The sequence below is a fragment of the Galendromus occidentalis genome, unplaced genomic scaffold (assembly GCF_000255335.2).
Source record: "Galendromus occidentalis unplaced genomic scaffold, Mocc_1.1 scf7180000077431, whole genome shotgun sequence".
In the NCBI taxonomy this organism is placed as follows: Eukaryota; Metazoa; Arthropoda; class Arachnida; order Mesostigmata; family Phytoseiidae; genus Galendromus; species Galendromus occidentalis.
Genome location: NW_003805419.1, coordinates 333,410 through 354,971, shown reverse-complemented (window position 1 = coordinate 354,971; position 21,562 = coordinate 333,410). Strand labels below are relative to the sequence as shown.

Genomic DNA, 21,562 nt, shown 5'->3' with positions numbered 1-21,562 from the left:
CAAGCAGCAGCAGCTGCCATCGAACGCGAAACCATCTCAGCTGCCGCCTCTGCGCTTTTTTCTCTTGGCCTACAAACCTTTCTGGGAAATTAAAGGGTGTATAAAGGCTTGACCGGAGTGCCTCATCGCTGACGTCACGCTGGCGCCCCGATATCAAAATATTCGGAGGGAATTGCTTCCAGCTAATCACGACTCATGATCTGGTGATCAGCTGAAAACTCGCTGCTCTGGGTATGCCTCCTTCGAATCGAATGCGTTGAAGCTTGTGCCATGTTTTCTTCTCCTCTCGACTCTCGTTGAATACTGCGGTCCATTGGAGGCAAGAGCTTAGAATCCTATGGCGTGTCTAGTGTCGGGCGCCCGAGCGCGCGCGCATTTCGGGACATCTTCATGGCGTCCCGGGAGGATAAGCGAAAAATACATAGAAGTCGTCAGAACTAGTCTCGCAGACAGTTAGCAGGATTCCGACCATCTAGCCCGTGCCCCAGTCATCCAGAGGACTAAAAGGGAGAATGAATCATCAAGATGTGAGTTTCTCAGCACTTAACACTTGTTGAAGTTTGCACAAAGAACAAACGAACATCATTTCGGCTCCTCGGAATGTTCCTTCCAGCTTGAGCTCGACAACCGGCAGAATGTCGGTTTGTTCCCTTTCTAGCTCGCTCGCTCACACATTCAGTCAGTCAAAAGTTTCACTTCTCAAGTTTTCCGTAGTATAAGTTTGTTTCTTTCTCGTTGGTAGGTCCGTCTGACAACGTTTTCTGGACAGTCGATTCCCCAGATTGAAGTCACGGAGCTCTCTAATTTTCACGGATAACGATTCGTTTTTTTATTATTCACCCAGAGGTCGTCGGATGGCAGATCTCGATCAATCATTCTCGAGTGCCAGAAATTCAGGTGACTGAATTAGGAACCACTCAAGATTCCGTTCTGGTTTTTCCTTCGATTCGTCCTGTATTCGTTATGGCTCCGTCAAGTTTCCCCAAAATCCGATCCTGTATGAGGCTCTTCACGCATATTCCGGCGAGGACGATTGATAGCTCCCTGTGTTCCTTTAGCAGAATGCCCGAATGCAGCAAGCCACGGAACTAATGAGAAAGGAGACATCATGCAGAGCGACAGACAGGAAGACCGAAAATCGGGGTGAACGGAATTCCGACCCGTAAAAATCCGGTCGACGTAATACCGCCATAAAATACCGCTTCCACGTAAGCGATATGGATCCGATTCCTAGTTTCTGGCTATAACGTCACTGGGGCTCTGATACTGTTCTCATTATATTTTTTCTGCTGAGAAATGTGGAGGTGTCACCTCAACCAAAAGAAGACAGATATCTCGACTGCGATGCATGTCGTCTGAATTCGAATGCCTCAAAACGAGTTGCTCGATATCTGTAGAGCGTGACCGCGTGAAGAGAAGACCGAGCTTGGCTCAACGGCTCAACTATGTATCGATTAGATGCAAACATATTCACTCAGATTCATGCGTATTCGGTGGGACATCGGACCGATATGATATTCTGTCAGGAACCGCCGTATCGCACACTGTTATAGCTCCTAATGTATTGGAGGATCTCATCGGATTCACGAGACATTCGGATATTCTCTCCTGATTTCATTGCTTGAGAGAATCTCAACGGAATGATACAGACTCAGTCAGAGTGAGATCAAGATGAGTCGGAGTAGTTCATTCTGGCATGCATGCGAGTGTGACTTGGAGAAAGGCCCTCAGTCTGTGCTAAGAGCGGATCGATTCCTGGGGAAAAATTCTCCCGTCTAATTCTGACGAAAATAATTTGAGCCGTGCAGATGTCCGTTTAGTTTTTGTCCATTTCAGCCATTCCCGGAGCGCTGTATGTTGCCCCTAAGGCCGGAGAACAAAGGAACGCAGCGGTAGGAAAAAGGTTCGGCGGAATGAACGTCAGGACAACAGGAGCGGGGACGCGCCGCCGCAGCGGAACGGAGAGGAACGAAGACAGACACGGGAATGGGACGACGAGGAATACCAAATGAGCCTCCGCCGCCTTCCCCGCCATTCGCTGTTTTTTTTCTCACTTCACCTCAACGCTCGTCCGTCCGCACTCTTGACAGCGGTGGTCCGTGCTCTCGGAAACTAGCCCGCTCGCCTCCTCACTCGTTCGAATCGTTTCTGTCGCTGCTATTCGACATTCTAGCGTCGAAGTAAGTTCCGTTCTCAACGTGCCGCAGATAATGGTCCAAGATTATTTGCCCGCTTGCCTAATCATTGTGAATTCGTCACAGAACAAAAATTCTGTCAATTGCTGTACCGAAAGGCCTATCTACCACAGACCGATTGCCTATGGAGTGACAAGCGATAGTTGTCTCTGACCGTCGGGCAGTTTGGAAGTTTTCCTTGGGTCCAAGAGCTGCAGGTGGATAAGCCTGGGTGACAGGGAGACCAAGTGTACGATTGGATACACCTCCCCGGAAAAATCACGGTCTCTCCGCAGCAATGAGCTGTGCGATGCTTTGACCTCAGCAAAACGATGATGTTGAACTGAGTATCGGCCGAGCCCGCCCCTTCGAACGATGCGACGTAAGTTGGGAAGACGCGCGTGCCGAATCTTGAGTTCATTCTCTGAATTTTATCTTTTTCCGGTCTCAATTCCTTTTTCGGCATTTCGAAGAATTTTTACGAATCCTGCTCCGATGGGAATCAGTCAAGAAGCGACGGACCAGCCCAGAAGACAGATCCTCGACACGAATGTTACCATTTCAAAGAATCTGATCCAGAAACTGCTCTTCGAGCGGCGGGCCGTGATCCACAGTGTGCTCTTCCCTCGGAAGCAGTAACGACCCGTGTTATCGAATTCGAGCACCGGTTCCTTCGGTTCCTGAGCTCTTTTCTGAACGAGATAATTATGGTCCATCACTCGTTCCTTGAAACGATCGGTTTCGTTGTAGTCAGCGCTATTAATCACAAGAGCAGGGGAGGAAAACGAGTTTGGTTTCCGAATTCACTGGAAAGAGGAATTCCCCAGAATGCCCGACTGAAACGGAAAAGTTAGAAGTCGTCACAATCATGGTCACCTTAACCCTTCGAAAACGAGTGAAAGGAAGGAAGGAGGACACAGACGGAACCGTCACGAACGTCACGGCCTGCTAGAAGCTCTTCAAGTATTTCGACTCGAGACTGACTGTGAGAATCGACGGTCATTACTCTCAGAATAAAATTATCACCCAGGAGTTCTCCTCGTCGGCGCAGCAGCAGCCGCGCGGAGAGCGTCGTGAAGCTCACACATGGGACCGATTGTGACGCGAGTGACTCGGCGCTGCCTCGTTGAATCGTGACGACTCCGGGAAACCGAAGCCACTCTATCGAGTCGAATTTCCTTGTGACTTCCGCCTGGAGTACCGTGATCCTGGAGGAGCTCTTTTGCATTCTCAGAAAGTGTCGGGCCACATGCTCGATCATTCTCGACACGGTTTGTCTCCTTCGATTGCTACCATGCCACATGGATGACCGGACACAGTTTGACGTTCTTTCCGGGAGAGGCATCCGAGAGGATTCTTCATGGCACTGCAGAGAGTCCTCCACACCTGGAGCCCTGCAATATGGACGAGCATGCCCCTCGAGGTATGCGAGACCGCACCCGGAATCGCCGGTCCCGGATCCTCCCCGTCCGGTCACCCGATAGGGGAGCTGCGGCGCTCCTCACCCTGAAATACTTGAACATTTCGAATCGGAACATCGAATGTTGAAGCATTGACCCCTGGAGATCCTGTCCGGCGGAGCTCAGACTCAAGGGGATGCAATCCTTCTTCAAACGAGCGGCTTTCTTTAGTCTATTATGTCGCTTACGGAGGTGATAGGCGAGCTGCAGTTTTCGCCCAGATAGTGCTACTTACGTAAGAGGGAAACCTTCCAGAAAAAACAATATGTGTTTGACATGGAGAGCGGATCTTGGCGACGAGACGCCGTCTGTGCCCAGAGATCGAATGAACGGCTCAACGATCCTCGGAGCCTTGCGCGATTGGAACGGATGCCTCACGCGTCCAGCGCTCCGTGTAGAGTTCCGCTTCTTGACACGGCGCAGGAGCGACATCCGAGCGCGGTTGTATCTCGGGAAGGGGCTGCCGGAAGGGTCCCCGTTGGAGTCCCCGTCAGAATTTCCGTGAGGCTTCCCATCGGAGTTTCCGTCAGGGTTTCCGTAAGGGTTTCCGTAAGGGTTTCCGTAAGGGTTTCCGTAAGGGTTTCCGTAAGGGTTTCCGTAAGGGTTTCCGTCAGGAAAAATCGATGTGGAATGTTGGCGGATCTTCCTGACCCGAATCTGCTATTCGAGAAATCATTCCTGGGGACGCGTCCATAGGAGTAACACCTTCTCACGGACAGGCAGAACGTTAGAGTCAGGCTCTCAACGAAGCAAGGGGTGAGACCGGGGACGATTATCTGCGATTTTCTACATGTCGATCCCTTGGCTCGATTCCCGCGGAACACCATACTTTATACCCGAATTCGTTTTCGAGCGGAGGCTCGACAAGACGCATTGTTTTCCTTCGTCTCCATGGTTTGTCGCGCGAAACCATTGAATAGTCTCAGCAGTAGGAGAACACCCGTCCCCATCCGCCATTCTCATTCGAACGAGAGGCCGGCTGCAAACTCTTACGGCAGACTTTGGAGTATGGGAATCGGTCCCCGGAGCACAATAACAACGATAGGAACAGCAGTAGCAGCAAAAGACGTCTTCATGGAAAGGATTTTGAGCGTTGTGTAGGGGTGTTCCTGGACATCAGAATACACATAAGCTGCAATACAGCGGCAGTTTTACCCGAGCGGGACCCGATGCGCAAGGAGGCCCCTTGATCGAGAAACGTGTTAAATCTTTATCACGGCTTACTCCACTCACTCAGAGGTAATTCCAACGGGAAGAAGGCGAGTGTGACAGCGCAGAGTGCACCACTTCCTCCAGTCGAGAATTTTTTCAGGAGCTAAAATTACAGGTTCCTCCAGAGCGAGGGCGATCCTGGAAGAGCGTTTCGCGACGAGACTCACCCCGTCGCCTCGGTTCCCCCGCACGGCCCAGGACGCCGCAAAACAAACCCTAATGAGTGCGAGGCAGTGCAGCAAAAAGGGGTTAGACACTCCAGGGAGACAGTACGGCTCGAATTCGTTCCGCGCACTTCGAGAACAAAGCAGGATACTTCAAGACGGCGGACGGGATTCCGGATATGGGATCTTCCGCTTTATTCGTTCGCTCTCAGTTTTGATTATAAGCCGGGCGCGCGGCATGCAGGCCGTCTAAGCGGGATTCGAGGTTGCCAAATTCAAGAGATTTGCCTCCTTGGAGGAAACGTAGGAGACGATGGAGCGCTAGCATTCCACGGAAGTGCCCACTCTCTCCTCCTCCCTCGGCAGCAGCGTCGAAATAATTAAGCTCGGACTCCAACCCCTCGTTGTTTCCTCTCCTGTCTGCTGGTTATAAGAGAGATTCTCTGAATGCGCTTGCCTTCGAGCGGGCGAACGAACGAGCGAGCGAGCGACTAGGCAAGGCGGCAGATTATCTGTGGCAACTATTCCCCGAGCCCCAGCCCGGTGGCGCCCTCCGAGCCGGACGTACGGAGAGACGGATCGGCAGACGCGCGTTTCGTCGGTAAATAGAATGTTAATGAAAGAATTCTCTGATAAGCCAAGAACCACGCGACGTCAGCCCGCATGCCCGCCCGTCGGTCCTACCAACCGTCCGACCTAACTCACCCACAACAACTCCAGCTTCATACTCAGTCGGTTGCTAGGCAGAGGATCTCCAAGGAAGGCTCTGGAAAGCGCTTGACGCATTGTGTCGAGTTTCCTCGGAGTTTCGAGTCTCCTCCCCGTAAGTTCTTCTGTCAGAAAGCTAGGGAAACAAAGAGTGAGGGAAACTACGGCAATCCTCTCCGAGTTCGGAGAGGCACAGCGTGGATCCGCGATCAGGAATTTTCTCGAGCCTCTCCGATCCGAGTTCGGATTGCTCGTTGGCGTACATTGATATTTTTTCAGTCGCGGAATGATTGGAATTGGAAGAAAAGTGGAAGTGCACCCTCCTCAAACCTGGTCATATATCACATGTAAAACCAACTCCCAATGATTTATTGCTAAAATAGGCTGTTTATCTGTCTCTTCATTTGCGCTCCGCGGACTTCCTCGATTGCATGTATATGTACAATTATTGTTTCGCTTCCTATCCCCTCTTTCAACAATCGCTTGAGGACGCGAAGTTCCTCGTGACATCACAAACATGGTCCTGGTGGACGGATCTACGGGATCAGCTCCGTGAGTGGAATCTGACAGTACGCTCAGCGCGAACTTTTCCTGAACGAGTCTACCTTCCCCGATCAGCTGATGATATGCTTCTGAACCGCAGCATCTTGTCGCTTTACCAGGAGAATCATCGCAGGGCCGAGACTTCTGAACTTCTGACCGAAAACCTATGCTTCTGTCAGCAATCGATGGTTCCCGTTCGATTGTTCCGCTAAACGTGAAAAGAGCAGAGCTCCGTGCGTAGTATGCTGGGCTGGATAGTTCTGGAGAAAAAATTCGCTCGTTGTCAGAGTAGCCGCTGCTTTCGAGCATAGAGTCGTTTCGAAAAGCGAAACCACGCACCTCGATCTCAGGTGAGATTCGCGATCAAATATCTGAGGCACATCGCGCACAAACTCAAACTGATCGATATGTGTTCCGTGGGTGCCGTCACCGATGAACTCGCCAGCATATATTTCTCTGTCGAAAAAAGGAAGGATGCCGTTCAGCGGTATCGAGCTTTCAGATTTTCCTCACCGAAATCGAAAGGATTGAGGAACGTTGGCTGGGCGGATTCAGAACTCGGAGCTTACAACAACAAACAGAAAGTAAACCCCACTCACCGGGATACAACTCTAGAACTCGAGACTGTTTGATGTCCGTAGACGGGATTGTGTACACGCAGAAGAAGAGATGTCTTCTCGCAATATTGGCCTGATGCGTATTCGCTGTATCTTTCGTCGGGCCCAGTTTCAAATGTCTATTCGGCATCGAAGTAGTCAGTATGGTGAGGTACCCGTCCCTCGAAGGCATGCTCTGATGTCCTAAAGGCTCGACTGAGTAATTCACCAAGGTCAAGTTGTCGACCGTCATGTACTCGCTGCCTGCAGAGAAATCAGGATTCAAACTCGAGTAGAAAATTCCACGCCATCGTTATTGAGAAGCAATTGGAAAACTATTCCCTTCGACGAGGTTGGAGTACCTATCCTCTTCCCCTCGGGCACCTTAGACTCACCCGCTATCTGCGTGCGTTCCATCCTGTACATGTGGAGCAGTGGTTCGGGAAAAACGCCCTCAATTTTGCATCGGAAGCGCGTCTCCTCGGAATGATCGGCGCGCAAAAGGGACAGATCGAATATGCGCGGTTTCGCTATGGGAGAGTCTTCCGTTAGATACCGTAGGACTCTGTCACCTACATTTTGATTCGCCGGAAAGCTGAGGTTCTCTCAGCGACGATTTATTGCCAGACCTACCATAGACGATCATATCCTGGGTTCGTGTGTCCTGTCCCATGAGCGATGTGACCGAGCATGAGTAGTTTCCACTCATCTCCGTTGAAGGCCGGAGGATATTTAGGGCCCTGAACTTCGTATTTGGGTCTTCTGTCGCTTCATAGCTTCTGTTGATGTGTCCATCGAAGACTCGCGACTTCGAATAAGCTCTTTTGCTCAAGTCCGGTATCCATTGATAAATGGGTTTCGGGTCCTGATTGAAGAACCACTTCACCACGAGTTGTTGATCTTCCTCGGTGTACGAGTATATGCAGTCGAGGACCACCGATGGTGTTGTGCCGTTCTGAACTAAGCGTGGCACTGCCAGATTCACGATGCGGACCGACTCAACAATATTGACTGGAAGTCAGAGAAGATATAAAGATGGAATGTACGTATTTCAGGGGTCCCATCTCTTGACAGGGATTACGATGATCGATCGGGGGAATGACGATCCTACGTAATGAAACGTTCCGGCAGCCATGACTTTCGCGACTTCCACCCGTGCAATTTGCGAATATCGATCTTGGCAGTGTCGGGATCCTCTTCCCAAGAGATCTGCTCGGGAAGAATGCGAGCAATCGAGAGTTCGGCCTATCCGACACGGTACTCAGAACGCTCTTCGCCGCGGAGACGGTCTACAATAGATGAATACGCTCCGAGACCATTCTGCGAGCTAAGCAGTCGATTGTCGCGGTCGGCGGTGATTTTTCTTCCCTCGATACGTCATAAGAGCACATCTGTCACTTTCACATAACAGTCTGCTTGGTAAGCAGGCGGATGGGCCTCTAATTTCCGCTTGTGTTCCCCAGATTGAAACATCATGCGGAGAGCGAGTGGGCGCGCGACATCTGAGAATGTCGCTCTCGTCGGAATTCACTCATCAGCTCCGGACTCAAGTGCACGATCGAATGCCCGGCTCGCCCGAATCTCGCTCGCCACCGCTCTACATCATCGGAAGATGTATCGATGAATAATTCATTCTTTAAACTGTGGCGCGATTAGATAATATTCATTATAAGTGTTATTAACTCCCCGTGTATTTCAGGGACCCTCGAGAGTAGACGACAAGGGACTAAGGGACGACATGTTCCCTAAAGTCAATCGAGAGCTCGGACCGGACCAGCACTTACAAATATAAAGATCCGTCAGACGGTCCGAACATCGATGTGATCGCATTCATCATGAGCAGTCGTCTGCCTCACATGAGCGAAATGCTTGACGAAAGTTGGTCGACGGACGGGTCGGTTTGCCGACGCGCTCAGAACGCGAGGGAAGGGAATCGACACGAAAAACGTTTTGGTATTGGAGCGGAGGAAGCGGGAAGAAAGTCAAAGCTTCCTACATCTGCTTCCTCTGCTGAAAACCTTGTGCCGACTCCGCTCCTGGTCTCGTTATTGTTGACGTTTTTGTTCCGGTTCGCTCTCGTGCAATGCGAAGTCTCGGACAACAGGGTAGAAAGCTTCAGTTGAGGGATGTTTTCGGGGGTCGTGTGGGAAGTCGCACACACACAGGATAGAATTTAAGGCTGGGGAGGATCCGATACGAGACGGAACAGAACAGCAGGAGGAGGAATGAACGAATGAGATGGTCGCGCGACAACGTCGTTCCGTTTTCTCTTGGCGTCGTTGGGAACGGAAGCAACAAAGAGGAAGAGGAGGCCATTACTTCCCCTACTTCAGTTTTTCCCGATCTGCTCCGGAATTGTTCTACGTCGTACACCGCTCTCATTTTTGTGATGATCGCCGTTTCTGCGTAGTTTTCGGTCGAGCCCCTCTTGAACGACCCTCGAGCATCGATCCTGGAGGATGTCGACCGACTATGTGCCTCGCGAGCTTAAAAAGCTCGAAGCTGGTCATGACGTGGCGAGGAGCGGCCGGAGGAAAGTTTTGTTGTTGTTCCTGAGGGTACTGCAAGCTCCTCGCTGGAAGACGACTCCGGCTACTTCCAAAACACTCTCCGACACTCGGGAAAAATTGCCGGGAAGAGAGAACAAGGACCGTGCTCATTTCGTGAGGGGAGGGAACAACGCAGGGCTGAGTGTATCCCCGATCCCCCATCGAAAAGACTGACATACTTTGTGGATCGCGACACCCACAGCGTTGATGTCGACGGTGAATCCTCCCCGTGAAATGTTCGACTCTCACGCTCCGCGTCTAGTGCCAGAAGGGTCGAACGGCGGGATATCTGAGAACCCTCCTGGAGAAAGTTCGGGAAGCCGCGGGAACTGGAGCCCCTTGAAGTCCGTACTCGTTAATGTGCCCGACCTGTTCTCGGTCATTTTCGAGGAAGATGAATTTCCCTCCTCACGGACGGAGTTCTGCCTCCAGCGGAAGGATTTCATTGCGCTGCGAGTAATTTTGCACTATTCACTCTACTCACCCACGAAGATGACGATCCAACCGAACAGGCACGTGGCTCTGGCTGTCAGCAGAGACATTTTTACACCGGTGTCAGATCTCAGCTTCGAGACGTCGTTATTCCTCGGAGTCTGATCGAGACGCTGTTCCAAGGCACCTTCTTGTTTCTTCCCGTGTATCCAATTCCCCAGGATCCGCGTTTTTTTCTCCAACCGATCGAATTGCACTAAAAGTCGATTTGGAACAGAATAACATGCGGTGATTTCTGCTCGATGAGCGCACTGCTTCTCCGCTTGCTCTCCTTAGTTTGAGTCATTTGTACGCCACTTGTACGGAGTGCAGAATCGAGTTCCCACTGAATCAGCGTTTAGGCAGAAGCATCTTTTGTGGAGCTTTCGCCGGAAATGGTCCTGGCACCATCGGACGCGCTCTCAGGATCGGTCATGGAGAGTGGCGACGTAGGAGAGGGAACGCAAGGGGAGAGTACACCACTAGGAAATGATCCAGCCGGGGAAAATGTTCGGACTTATCGAGCTCTGTCGGGTTACGACTGGAGGATGCGTTCCCCCATGAATACCTGCCCGCGTCGACGTCGAATCTCGACCTTCGGGGCGCCAGACGGTTAGCTGTCGATTTTTCTCAGGAGCACCCTTCCATATCCGACCGGGCCGAGCAGGAAGCTCGACCGATCTTCCGCGATCCGATCAGCTGGTGGATCCCGAGCCACTCTCCGATTTGACAGCCGGATGGTCCAACGATATTCCATAAGATAATCAGTATATTCGGCTCCGGAGAGAATTTCCTCTCTTCAAAAACGGGAGTACTGACAGCAGCGAGGCATAAGGATGAGAGCTCGAGACGTGCGGCCGAGACAGCAGGCAGACGATAAAGTTCCACTCTATTTGATTTGGTTCGCTCTCCTCGATTCGGCCACGAGTCCGAATGGGCACCATGGCTGGTGGTGCTGGTGCCGCCGCCGTCGCCGCAGCTAAGCTGGAAAAAGAGACCAGAGCTAATTCGATTAAGACGTTGTTCCCTAAGGCCACACTAAACACAAGGGACCGTCGCTATCCAGTCAGCCGGCTAGGGGATCGGACGGGTAGCTGGCTCAGAGGTGGGCTCGCCCGCTCGCTCGATTCATGCCAGCCCAACGCTACTTTGCTCGGTCCTCTCCGTCTAGTTCTCCTGGATCAGTTTCCGATAGCTTTAATGCTTCAACTAGTGAAATTACCGTCTGACTGTTCGGGACGGTATTGTCCCCTGCACTGAAGGAGCTCCTCGAGCGTCCCCCCGCGGGATTCGCCCCTCATTGAATTCACTCGATCGTCTTCGAGACTTATCGTACGAGGGAATTGAGTCGGATCGACGGTCTCCCGTCCAAGACTCGGATCCCGAAGCATGAGATCCGAGAATATCTAATTCTCTCGTGGCGACTCACGGTTCGATCGTCCCTGAAATCCTGGCCTCCTTCTGAGTTTCTTTGTTTCTTCCGAATGAAGGGCGCCTACTGTCGTCGAAGCAACAATTTCAGTTTGACATCCGAAGCATCCTTCCAGGAATAACTATTCCTTTTTGAGAATCGAGATCGGCGAAAAACCATATCTCGGAGCAATGACTATGCCGAGGGAGCACAGAGTGAATATTCTCTACCCGCGGCCTTCCGAGCAGAGACACGATATGGGGGGCCGTCCTCCGAGGTGAGCACAGGGCCCCTGATTATAATCGGCGTAGGGTCTGGAAGAGAGCGAGTGTGACAAACATCGTAAAAAATACAGTGAGCGTTAAATGATCCGACCAACAATGGCAAGCCAATGTCATGGATCTGTTCAGAATACCGACTGAGTAAATAGTGGAAACTCGTTTTCGGTGGGCTGGAGGAGATCATTGGCAGCAGACCCTCCTCAAAAGTCAGTTGGAGGCGAACGGCTATCTCGACCATTCTTGCGTTAGACCCAGATAGAGGATTTCGGAAATCTTCGCTCCAGAGCACTCATCTCAATACGCCCACCGTTGGCGTCGCACTGAGTATGAGGACAAAGCGATCCCCTTACAATGAAGGTAGCTGAGTCGAGCTGTGTCCGTGTTGCATAACTCGGGTCGAGAGAGACTCGCCTCAGGTGGTTCGGGTTTTCAGGTGGGGCATTGTCTCTCCCGGGGTTGGGATTTCACCGGGCAGACCGAGCTCTCGCCGATGGAGATGGAGCAAGGAAAGAGCATACGTCTCAATTACTCAGATCGGGGCTCTGGGCTTGTTCCTCATTTCCCTTAACACCTCCTCTCGCAGCTAATCTTGACAACTGGGTTCCTCCTCCTAGTCAATCGGGGCTGCCGACCGAGCACGGAATCAGAGCGCGCCGGGATCGTTACACGGAGTCCATGACGTCACATGACAAGCGAGCTACACAGGGAACGGAGCTGCGCGAAACACGATCTCCTCCGAGTCATTACTTGAAAGATGAACCTGAGATGACTTTGAGGACGAGTTTTCCAGCGAGCTGCCTGGAGTTTTTCGGAAAGTTCTCAATTCGCTGAAGGCACTTACTCAGACCCTGGGACACCCGTCTCGGAGATCGAAAACCCTCAAAACCGCTCAAATTCATTGGAGCTCACGATTTTTCTGCGAGGCTCCTAAAATTCCAAAGAGAACGATTCTTTTGTCAACACAGGCTCCTTCGGATTACGACAACTTCCCCTCCGACTTGGCACAGACAGCGTTTGTTTTGCTCCTCGGAAGCTGCAATTTGGTGTTGCGTGTGGGGAGCAACGGGAAGAGGTCGAGGGGAACAATACAAGAACTCGAACAGGACTCAAATAGGGGTCAAGTACAGAAGCCCGCAGGCAGGCGAGCGAGCGGGCAGGAGGGCAGACAAAGAGTGGAGGAAGGCGGGAAAGAAATTCTCCATTTGTATGCTGGGACCGACCCTTCCTTGCTCGGCTGTTTTGGCAAACGTTAGTGAGAATCTACATTGAGGTGTCTGCCGCGATATTCGCTCCTCTCGGTTGTTGCAGACAAGAGCATCATCATCGAACACACAACCGAACCATATCTCTCGAACCATATCTGTCGAAATGGCTTCGGTTGACAGTCGCCGAAACTCTTCACAAGGACTTCACAACGAAGGTTTCTGGAGCGATGTCGATCCGCTTCGAGAGTTACCTGAGTTGTGTCTTTAGTTTCGAATGCAGGCGCGTGCCCAGAACTTCTCCTTGGGGCGGGGGCGCGAAGGGGGGCAGGGCCGTTGTCCTGGTAGGGGCTAACCTTTGATGATGATGAGCCTCAACATTGGGCCCTATGGGCCGGAGGAAGATTTCGGGAGGGGGACGCCATTGCTCAGAGGGTAGGAGATGGGTAGAGCGATGGGTCGGCCCTCTGTCGTCAATCCATCTCTGCGGTTCCGCTGCTTACAATTGTTCGTAATAATGTTTTGATAGTCGAGGCTGCACATGATGAATTGGTAATTCTTCGGTGCAGTTCAGAGCGGGATTTCAGTTTGAAATTGTCGCTGAAGGAGCTCGCGTGCGGTTCCATCTGCTGAGCCGCTTCCCTCAGTCATTTGGTCGGGCGAGCGAAACGGGAAAAAGGAGAGAGATCGAGGAAAGGAGATGAGCGTTCATGTGGGGTAAACGGAAACGATTTGTTCCTCCCCGTCCCAGGGCGCAGCACTCGATGGAAGGGAAGAGGGCTTGCCACCAGAGCTACTATACAGAGCAACTCCCAACAGGCCGTCCGTCCGCGGCTGTTTGAGCGGGTGGGGGCGGGGAATTCGAGAAGCGAGCTCCCGGATTGACATTAGCGTTTTGGTGGTGCAGTTGAGAAGTCGGAGAAGAGCTCCGAGTAAGGCTGCCGAGGGAAAATTACGAAATCGGTGAAAGAACCAGTGAGCAGAAACGATGCTTTCGATTTGGCGGATCGTCGACGGCAAGGTTGAGGGAGCACGACGAGTGAGCCGATTTGAGCGCGGTGGGGTGGGACCAGAGAGAAACGAAAAAATTCAAGCTGAGCAGGATAAATTCGAGAATTCGTCCAAGAGAGACCTAGGCCACGAGGACCGGAGGAAAAAAAAACATTTCCCTCCTGTACATGTATTCGACAAAATTTCGACCAAGCCCGCTGTGCCCTCTGCAGAATGTTCCCTGACCCCTGACTAAAAGTTTCCATCTCTTCGATTCCGTTACCGAATAGCCGGAGCGATCAAAAACTCAATGAGAGTCGGGTGCTGTTCATCAGGGGACTCGTCTCTCATCAACTCCGTATCTCAAATCCCTTTGATGGAGACTCGAAATTAGTGAACTTCGGCGGAGAATCGGAACAGCGGCCTTTCATTTTCCTTGTCGACGCTCGTACGCTCTAATTATGAGGCGTGAGAGAGTTAATGACACCTGGCCCGGAGGTCAATCGAGCTAGGACTCGGAGAGGATCGGCCAGCGCCCGTTTTTTTCGTCGTTCTCGTATATCACTCCACCATGGCCCACACGAATATCCACGAATGAATGATCCGGAAGGGGACCGATTGAGATTCCGTTGCTAAGCACATTAAGAAGCCCTCATGTTCTTTGTTTTATCGCGTTTCAACAACACGATTGTTACACAGAGTGAGTCAACAATCACCGATTCCGAGACCGGCTGCTTCTGCGGAGAGGAAGGGCATGCTATGCGTGCCTTCACCCGACCAATAGACTGAGGCTCGTCCCTGAAATTGATAAGAGGCGGATGAAAGTATGTGCACGATCCGTGCGGCTGGACGAGCGGGTCAGGGCGAAGCAGGCGGACAAGCAAACGGACCGGCCGTCTGCTTGACTGCTTGCCCGTTGGTCGAGTAGATTGACATGACCGGTGTGCTCGGATGAAGTTCCCTTGGGTAATCCGAAAAAGGAACACGTTTCCCGCTCATCACAGACGGTCTCGCGAAACTTCTTCTTCCTCGCTCGGCTCACCGTCGTCCCAATAGGACGACGTTCGGGCTGTTTCTCGGACAGTAGTATGTCATTCTGCAGTCGCTGTTTACATGTTAAGTGTTCATCCATCGGCCAGAGAAGGGCCAACGAAGGAGAAGCCACAGACGTGAGTGGCATTCTCACACCCGTAGCGGTCAGACGATCTTTTTTTATGTCGTTCCTTCGGCTGTCCACAGTACGTGTATGAGAGCGTGGGAGGTGCGATGAGGAAGGTTACGCCGAGAGGGGGGCAGAGTGAGAGCGCAGAAGAATTAGGAACCGTGTCGCCGGACTCGAAGGTGAGCTCTGCGCTCTCTGCATCGCAAGATCTCGAATGAATTGAATAGTTCCCCGGAAAATTGAGTATTCATCGACATATTCCAGAAAACGTCAACCTCGAGAGACGGATCGGGAGACTCCGTACGAAAGTCGATGACCTCATCTCGAGGTTCGAAGCGAGGAGCTCCGACGAGTTCTGCTGCGCACCGAGAGTCGGAAAGAGCTCGCTCGAATTTGTCAAGTTTCCCAAATAACCATCCGGACGCAAGGCTCGGAAGGTTCGCGCGCACGCGGGGGCTCGAGGGAATCTCGTCGCTGCGATCGATAGGGCACCACCCGTAGCAGAGAAGTTGCTGAAGTGAATTCCGATACCACGGGACTCTGTGACCAAAGGAATAGATAGAAGAAGCTCGGGTTAGAAGATAGAATGAGGGAGGGCACCAGCGGTGGCTTCGAGCCGACGGTCGGCCGGCATGAATAGATAAATCAATCTGTCAATACAATCTGCCGCTGCGAAACGTCCGCCCGGGCGCTCGCTCAACTCCTGCTGAGTGACGGGATGGATGGAAGCAGAGATAGAGATGCAAACCCCCCTCCTTCGTCGTTCGTCATAGGTTAAGTGTCTTCATCTGATTGACTACCTCGGGCTCGTTCGCCGGCAGACACGCGATTCGTGGCAGCGGAGGAGACGATATTCGAGATATTTGTCGGCTTGCCCGAGAGACTCGCGATCGGAGCCCGTCCCGGGAACCATCCGATCCGATAACCTCTGGGTCGATCGACGTGAGAGCTTCGTGGAATTTAAGGTTACGAATTCCCGGAACGGTTTTCATTGTCCCTCTTGTTGTTTCGAAGTGGAGAGTGACGCCACATGAGATCAAGCCCGGAACAGCAGACTGTAAAAACAGTTCCCAACGGACATATAAACGGAAAAAAGCAGCCAGAGGAGCGTGAATAAGGCTTTCACGTTATTGCCAATTTAAGTCTTTCTCTAGCCGTTGTATAACGGCCGTGTAGTACCGTTTTATGACATCGCTTATCTTTGCCGCCAGCTGGAATCACCACCGGCATGGATCCAGGCTTGGAAGGTCTACGTCGAGCCCCATTGTCACCCGTTTTCGTCGTCGGCTCAGAGGGACCGCGTCCTCGATCGATTCGGTCCGATGTGCTCTCGAGTACCGAAACTCGGAACTTATGCGATCGGATCCGCTGCCCGGGTGTCGTCGAATGCGCATCAGTGGATGTTCCAGCCCCGAGAGCTGGTTGTTGCCGCCATGAGCCGAACGTGGAAACAATTGCGCTGTCCGACTACATATGCGAATGAGTCAAGGTAAGAGAGATCAATTTTATGCGACATTTGGCTGACCAAACGTTGGAACGGAGCGGGAAAATAGACCGTCACAATTGTATTCGGAGCACATCCGAACGGTCAACCGAATCGGACTGGGCGATGACGTTTGGATGGACTGACTCGATTCTCATTAAATACCCGCCACCAGGACATCCACGTAGGGGAGGCCCTGCATCCGAGGGCTGTCACGAACGAAGTTCAGGGATTTCCATTCTCGTTCATGCCGCTCGAAATGTTTCGATTCGGAGCGCCATCGGCACTCATAAGCAACAAGCCAGGATGAGATCGCGAGAAAGTCGCTCGTCGTTTCCATTCTCCGGTAGGAGAGCCCGCCTCGGAGGAAGATTCAGGGAAAGAGGTCGTCACACTTTTGGATAGCTCCAAGACCAGGTCGCTGGCTGAATGGCCCGACTGCCTGGTAGCTGGCAGGCTGGGTGGTTGGTAGGCATCGATCGATCAGCGAAAAGAGCGAAGAAGAGTAGAAAAGCACTGAACCGCGAAATATCCCGATGGGTCGTAAGTGCGGTGCGGGCGAAGAGGAAGGATTGGAAAGAGAAACTTCAGATTGAAGCTGCTCTCCGCCGAACTACTTTACCACTACAAGCTAGTCGGATAGGTGATCTGGGAGAGATTCTTCTCGTTCCGCGCCGTTCCCCCGTTTCTGCTCCGCTATGAAATATGTTGCGAATCTAGAACACTGATTTATCCTACTGGCGAGGAAGAACCCGAACGAATCGTTCCCGATACAATTCCGAGCGAGGAGCCCGGATCCGCGTCCGAACGTCGAGTTCTCTCTGAAAACGCGCTGGACTCGGCTTGGCTGAATGATGCTTAGTTAGAGGAACTCGATACAACGGGCGATCGGTGAATTCAACGCTGCGACCGGTCTGCATGACGGGACAGTGAACTGTGGCGCGTAATATGGCGTTGAATGTATTCTTCAGAAACTCCATCCCTGATCTTTTCCGCGATTCGAAGCCCCGGTGGGACTCTGAGCGGTTGCGGAACAGAGATGTCGCTGCTCGTCGCCGCCGAAGTGCAGTTCGTGGAAGAGTCGGGGATTCGACACCCCGATAGGAACACTGGTATCGGCCCGGGGAGCGAAAGCCATACGTGGACTTGAAGCCCAAAATTGAAAACCTGACGAAGCATGTGACAGATCCTCTCTTATTTTTAAGATAAATGAAGCAAACAGAGAAATTGCTCCCCGGCCCATTGCTGTTTCATGGAAACGCGTCTCGTCCCTCCCGGTGTTTTTCAGCGAGAAATTCTTTTCAGCACCTACATGGTTCTTGTCTGAGAATCCTTGGTGCGTATCGTGTTCCTGAAGGATCATCCGCGGCCGAGTCGTCTTTCACTTCGCCCAATCAAGCACCCTGTATCCGAAAGCCGAACCAGATCCTTGGGACTCACGTCACGAGACGAGCGCAGCGACTGAGTCGAGTTCGGAGAAGATTTTCAGACTCTCGACTCTCGAACTTCCGTCTAGAACTCGCGCGGGTAAAAATTATCTCACAGTCAAGGGAAGCGGCTGCGTTCATGTCCCTCGCTGGAGGCACAGGGGCAGGCTGCGTGGTGTCCGGTCCTTAATTTCCCCGCGAGCGTCCAGGAGACCCATGACGTCAGTGACAGCGCGTAATACACAAGAGAAGCGGACCTCGGAGATTATCCGACCCCTACTTTTCTTCAAGTTGCGGTGACATCACCGGCTACGGAGCTCTCTCGTCGAGTTCTCTCTTTAAGATCAGCTCCGAGCGATTCGGATACGGGAGGAGTTTGTCATCAGCGACGGCGCATGGCTCAGGCGCGCCTCACGCATTCTCTATCCAAACGAAGATATCTCATCTATCAGAGGGAAATCGTGCATCGGAGAGCGCGATGGGGATGGGGGGAGGGGGCTGAGGGGCGAAAGGATGAACAGCAATAGACTGTTTCCGGACTCCGTGGTCAAAAAGCATCTTCAGCTTGTGTACTCAAGCCGACATGGATCAGAAGCGAGTTTTTCGCTTTCTATACCGAGCTCGGGCTTCTTTCTCCTTCTCGCGATTTGAGCCCTACAGCTCTATCATCAAAGAGCTCGTCGTATGACGAGAAGTTGCCGCCGGAGGCGATTGTGGTCGAAAGAAAAGGAGCGCCGGCCGCTATTGTCGGCCGGGGGACTCCAACTTGGAACAATGACTGCTCGGCTCAGCGAGTCCACTCCAGTTCGGAGCGACGACACTCCGAGCTGAGCGGCGGTCTCTTCTCTGAGAACGACACCTCGACTTAACCTGACAAGCGACAACCCACGAGACGATCCACTGAATAATCATCCCTGAATAATATTCTGGTTCCGATCTGGAATCCCGACGATTCGTAACCATTGTCATCCCCGACTTGAGGTCTTCCGTCGTTCGAGCGCTGAGCGGGATTTTGGGCGTAGTCGTCGCTTCAATTGAGAAATCTCACAAGAAACCGCTCTGTGCAGCGTAAAGCCTCATCGTGGCACGAGCTCTGAGAACGATGCGATCCATACCCCGATGCCGCACCGAGGAGGGGTGAGCCTCCCATAGCTTCGCTCGAGCGTGGCTACCAATCTCCTGGAATCTATGGTCTGCATAAGCTATAATAACGGCTTATAATCATTATAGGCTCAATCAGAGGCTGTACGTTGAGAACGCCCGCTCGACTTATTCAGATCACGTTGCGTTTTATGGGGTTGGCCCGCTAGTCGCTCCATCTGTTCGTTCGCCAGCCTTTCTGCATAATTTGACACAGCCGCCGTCGAATATCCAACAAATGAATGTGCTGCCAAACCATGAGGCCGAAGCAGGTATATGGAGCGGTTCTATATTCAATTTATCAACAACGCACCCGAGTGATACGTCATTAAGGTCCATCCGAACCCCGAGAGAAGATTTCGTGGAGCTTTCTACGTGAGAGGACAGATTCCCGATACGAGCAGATTGAACGATGACTCACCGTTGGAAGGGAATCGAGAGCACGAATCTCTTGAGTCTCGGCGACGAGACTTCTCCGCTCCTCGATAGATGGAAAAATCAACATAGAACTTCGTGAACTCGACCACGAATAGGAATGAAAGGCCCGAAATGTGACACCAAGTAACTCTATCACGGATCCTGCGGAAACTTGGGAAGCCCAGCTTTTTCGGCTTTGACCCTCCGGAGTTCTCTCCCTTGACCCTTCCGGTGCGGGCGTACTCAAGAAGGCAGGTCGGACTGACAAACTTTGTGAGCAATCCCGCTCATGAGCGGAATCGTCTCAGTGTCGCTTGGATACATTATCTCGGACTGGACACTTGAGACCTCAAGGGATGAGGGAAAATCCCATCAAGTCAGGGAATAAGCATAAGGGAGAGAGAACTGGATCTTACATCCTTTGCCGGAGGAATAGTTGCGCTTTCCTGAATTTCCCGCCAGGATTGCGGAATTCCATATACGACACGCGCGGAAAATGCAGGTATTGCCGAGACGGAAGTCGTCGAAGCCTTGCGTACTTGGGAAAGGGATCGCTCGATTAGAATCGATCAACCATCGAACGATCGGGACCTCCGCTGATTCTGGAGATGTCCAAGCTCCTCAGGACCTCCGTTCGAATAATTTTGAGCATTCCAGCCGATGAGCGAGCGCCCTTTCCCGTAGCGTGACTCTGAGTTCGCGTCGCATTCGAAGTACCCGATTACAATTTTCGGAAAACCCCGGAATGACCCACGAGACGATGTTCAACCATGATCTGCCCGGAGGTCCAGCTGAATCGAGAGTGGCAAGGATACAGGAGCAGATTCTTCGGAACCACGAGGAGAGCCCTCAACACCGCGTACGTAGGTGACGCCCGGTCGCAACCTGCTGAAGACCTCGACGAGATCACGCGCTATTCGGGAGGCTCGGAAGCTCCGCATGCGACCGACGTGGTATCAGAGTAGTGGATTAAATTTTTGAGAAATAAATAGAAGATTGCTTTTATTCCCTGCTCATCACGATGCTAAATTGGTTGTACCGATCAGCTTCTGATAGTAAACAAATCGTCATGTTCGTCCATCATTAGCATTTATATCCATCGCGCGATGCAATCAACTGCATTTGTCCGAGTCCCTTGAGCTATCTCGGCTCGGCATATGGCTGGCGGTGTTCGAACGAACGCTCAGTTATTCCCACTACGAGATTCACAGGCGACAATTTTCACCGTGTCGGCTTTCACAATTTCTTGGATTTCTCGAAATTCGACATTCTTCAAAACTAGTGTCCACACATTATCACAGAAACGATAAGTGCTCAGACGACCTGCCTTGAACGAGAGACGACTCTTGACGCGCGTCGCAAACACGTTGCTGATCGATTTGTCGAATTGCGAAAGTACCTGGCAAGCCAGAGCTTGAGATATTTGTCCGGACGCAACAAACTCGTCAAGAGCTTCTTGCAGAGTGTGCCCGAGCGTGGTTGTCCTGTAGAGTTGGTAACTCATCCTAAATCGATATCTGACTCGTAGAGATGGATTCACGAAGGAGAGGGTCGGAGTCCTCAAGACACTCTGAACGACGAGCTTCTCAGTTGCTTGCTCCAGCTACTCCTTGGAAACTGGAAAACGATGGATCATTGCTGATGGCTGGTGTCGCTCAATCCGGACACGCTGCGAACGGGGTCGAGTTCGGAGAGGGAGTGTACACCGCGATACCAGACAGAGACGCTTGGCTCTCGCGCGCCCCACTGATGCAAGCGGAACACACGAGCTGAGGATGTAAGATGGCAAGGAGCCGACAGGATGAACTCGTCTGCTAGCGCAGGAGGGTTTCGTAGAGGGTGCCGCCGCCGGAGGACCAGATGAGCCAGGGGGTCCGTAAGAGCTTCAGAAGTCTAAAACATAAGTTCGAATCCGCGGCTCATCCGTAAGTCGGCGTATTTATTTGGGAGCGTTAGTCTCTCGACGCGCTCGAGCCCCTCGAGGTATCTAATCGATGGGGCCTGAAGCTGAACCCGTGGGTTTGAGCCAGAGAGAACTTCGCCGATTCAAAACCTGAAGTTCTGTCCTCGATGTAATAAACATCTCAACTCAAGAAACGAAAGCGTACATAGCTCATAGCTGTTTGTGGACAGAGCGAGGGATTACGCAATGATAGGTATACCTATCTGGAT

General features: G+C 52.1%; 2 protein-coding genes across 2 annotated transcripts; both read right to left on the bottom strand.

The window, feature by feature from the left end:
- Positions 1–6,607: 6,607 nt before the first annotated feature.
- Positions 6,608–9,948, bottom strand: LOC100900492 (uncharacterized). The gene is made up of 5 exons (XM_018639314.1): positions 9,891–9,948; positions 7,491–7,868; positions 7,253–7,387; positions 6,861–7,121; positions 6,608–6,717 (listed from the first exon to the last, which is right to left on the bottom strand). Exons 1-5 carry the CDS (start codon positions 9,946–9,948, stop codon positions 6,608–6,610), a joined length of 942 nt encoding a protein of 313 aa, XP_018494830.1.
- Positions 9,949–20,390: 10,442 nt separating this feature from the next.
- On the bottom strand, positions 20,391–20,894 carry LOC100900349 (transcription initiation factor IIA subunit 2). The gene has a single exon (XM_003742792.2). The coding sequence runs from the start codon at positions 20,892–20,894 to the stop codon at positions 20,574–20,576; it is 321 nt and encodes a 106-aa protein (XP_003742840.1). The 3' UTR covers positions 20,391–20,573.
- Positions 20,895–21,562: the final 668 nt, after the last annotated feature.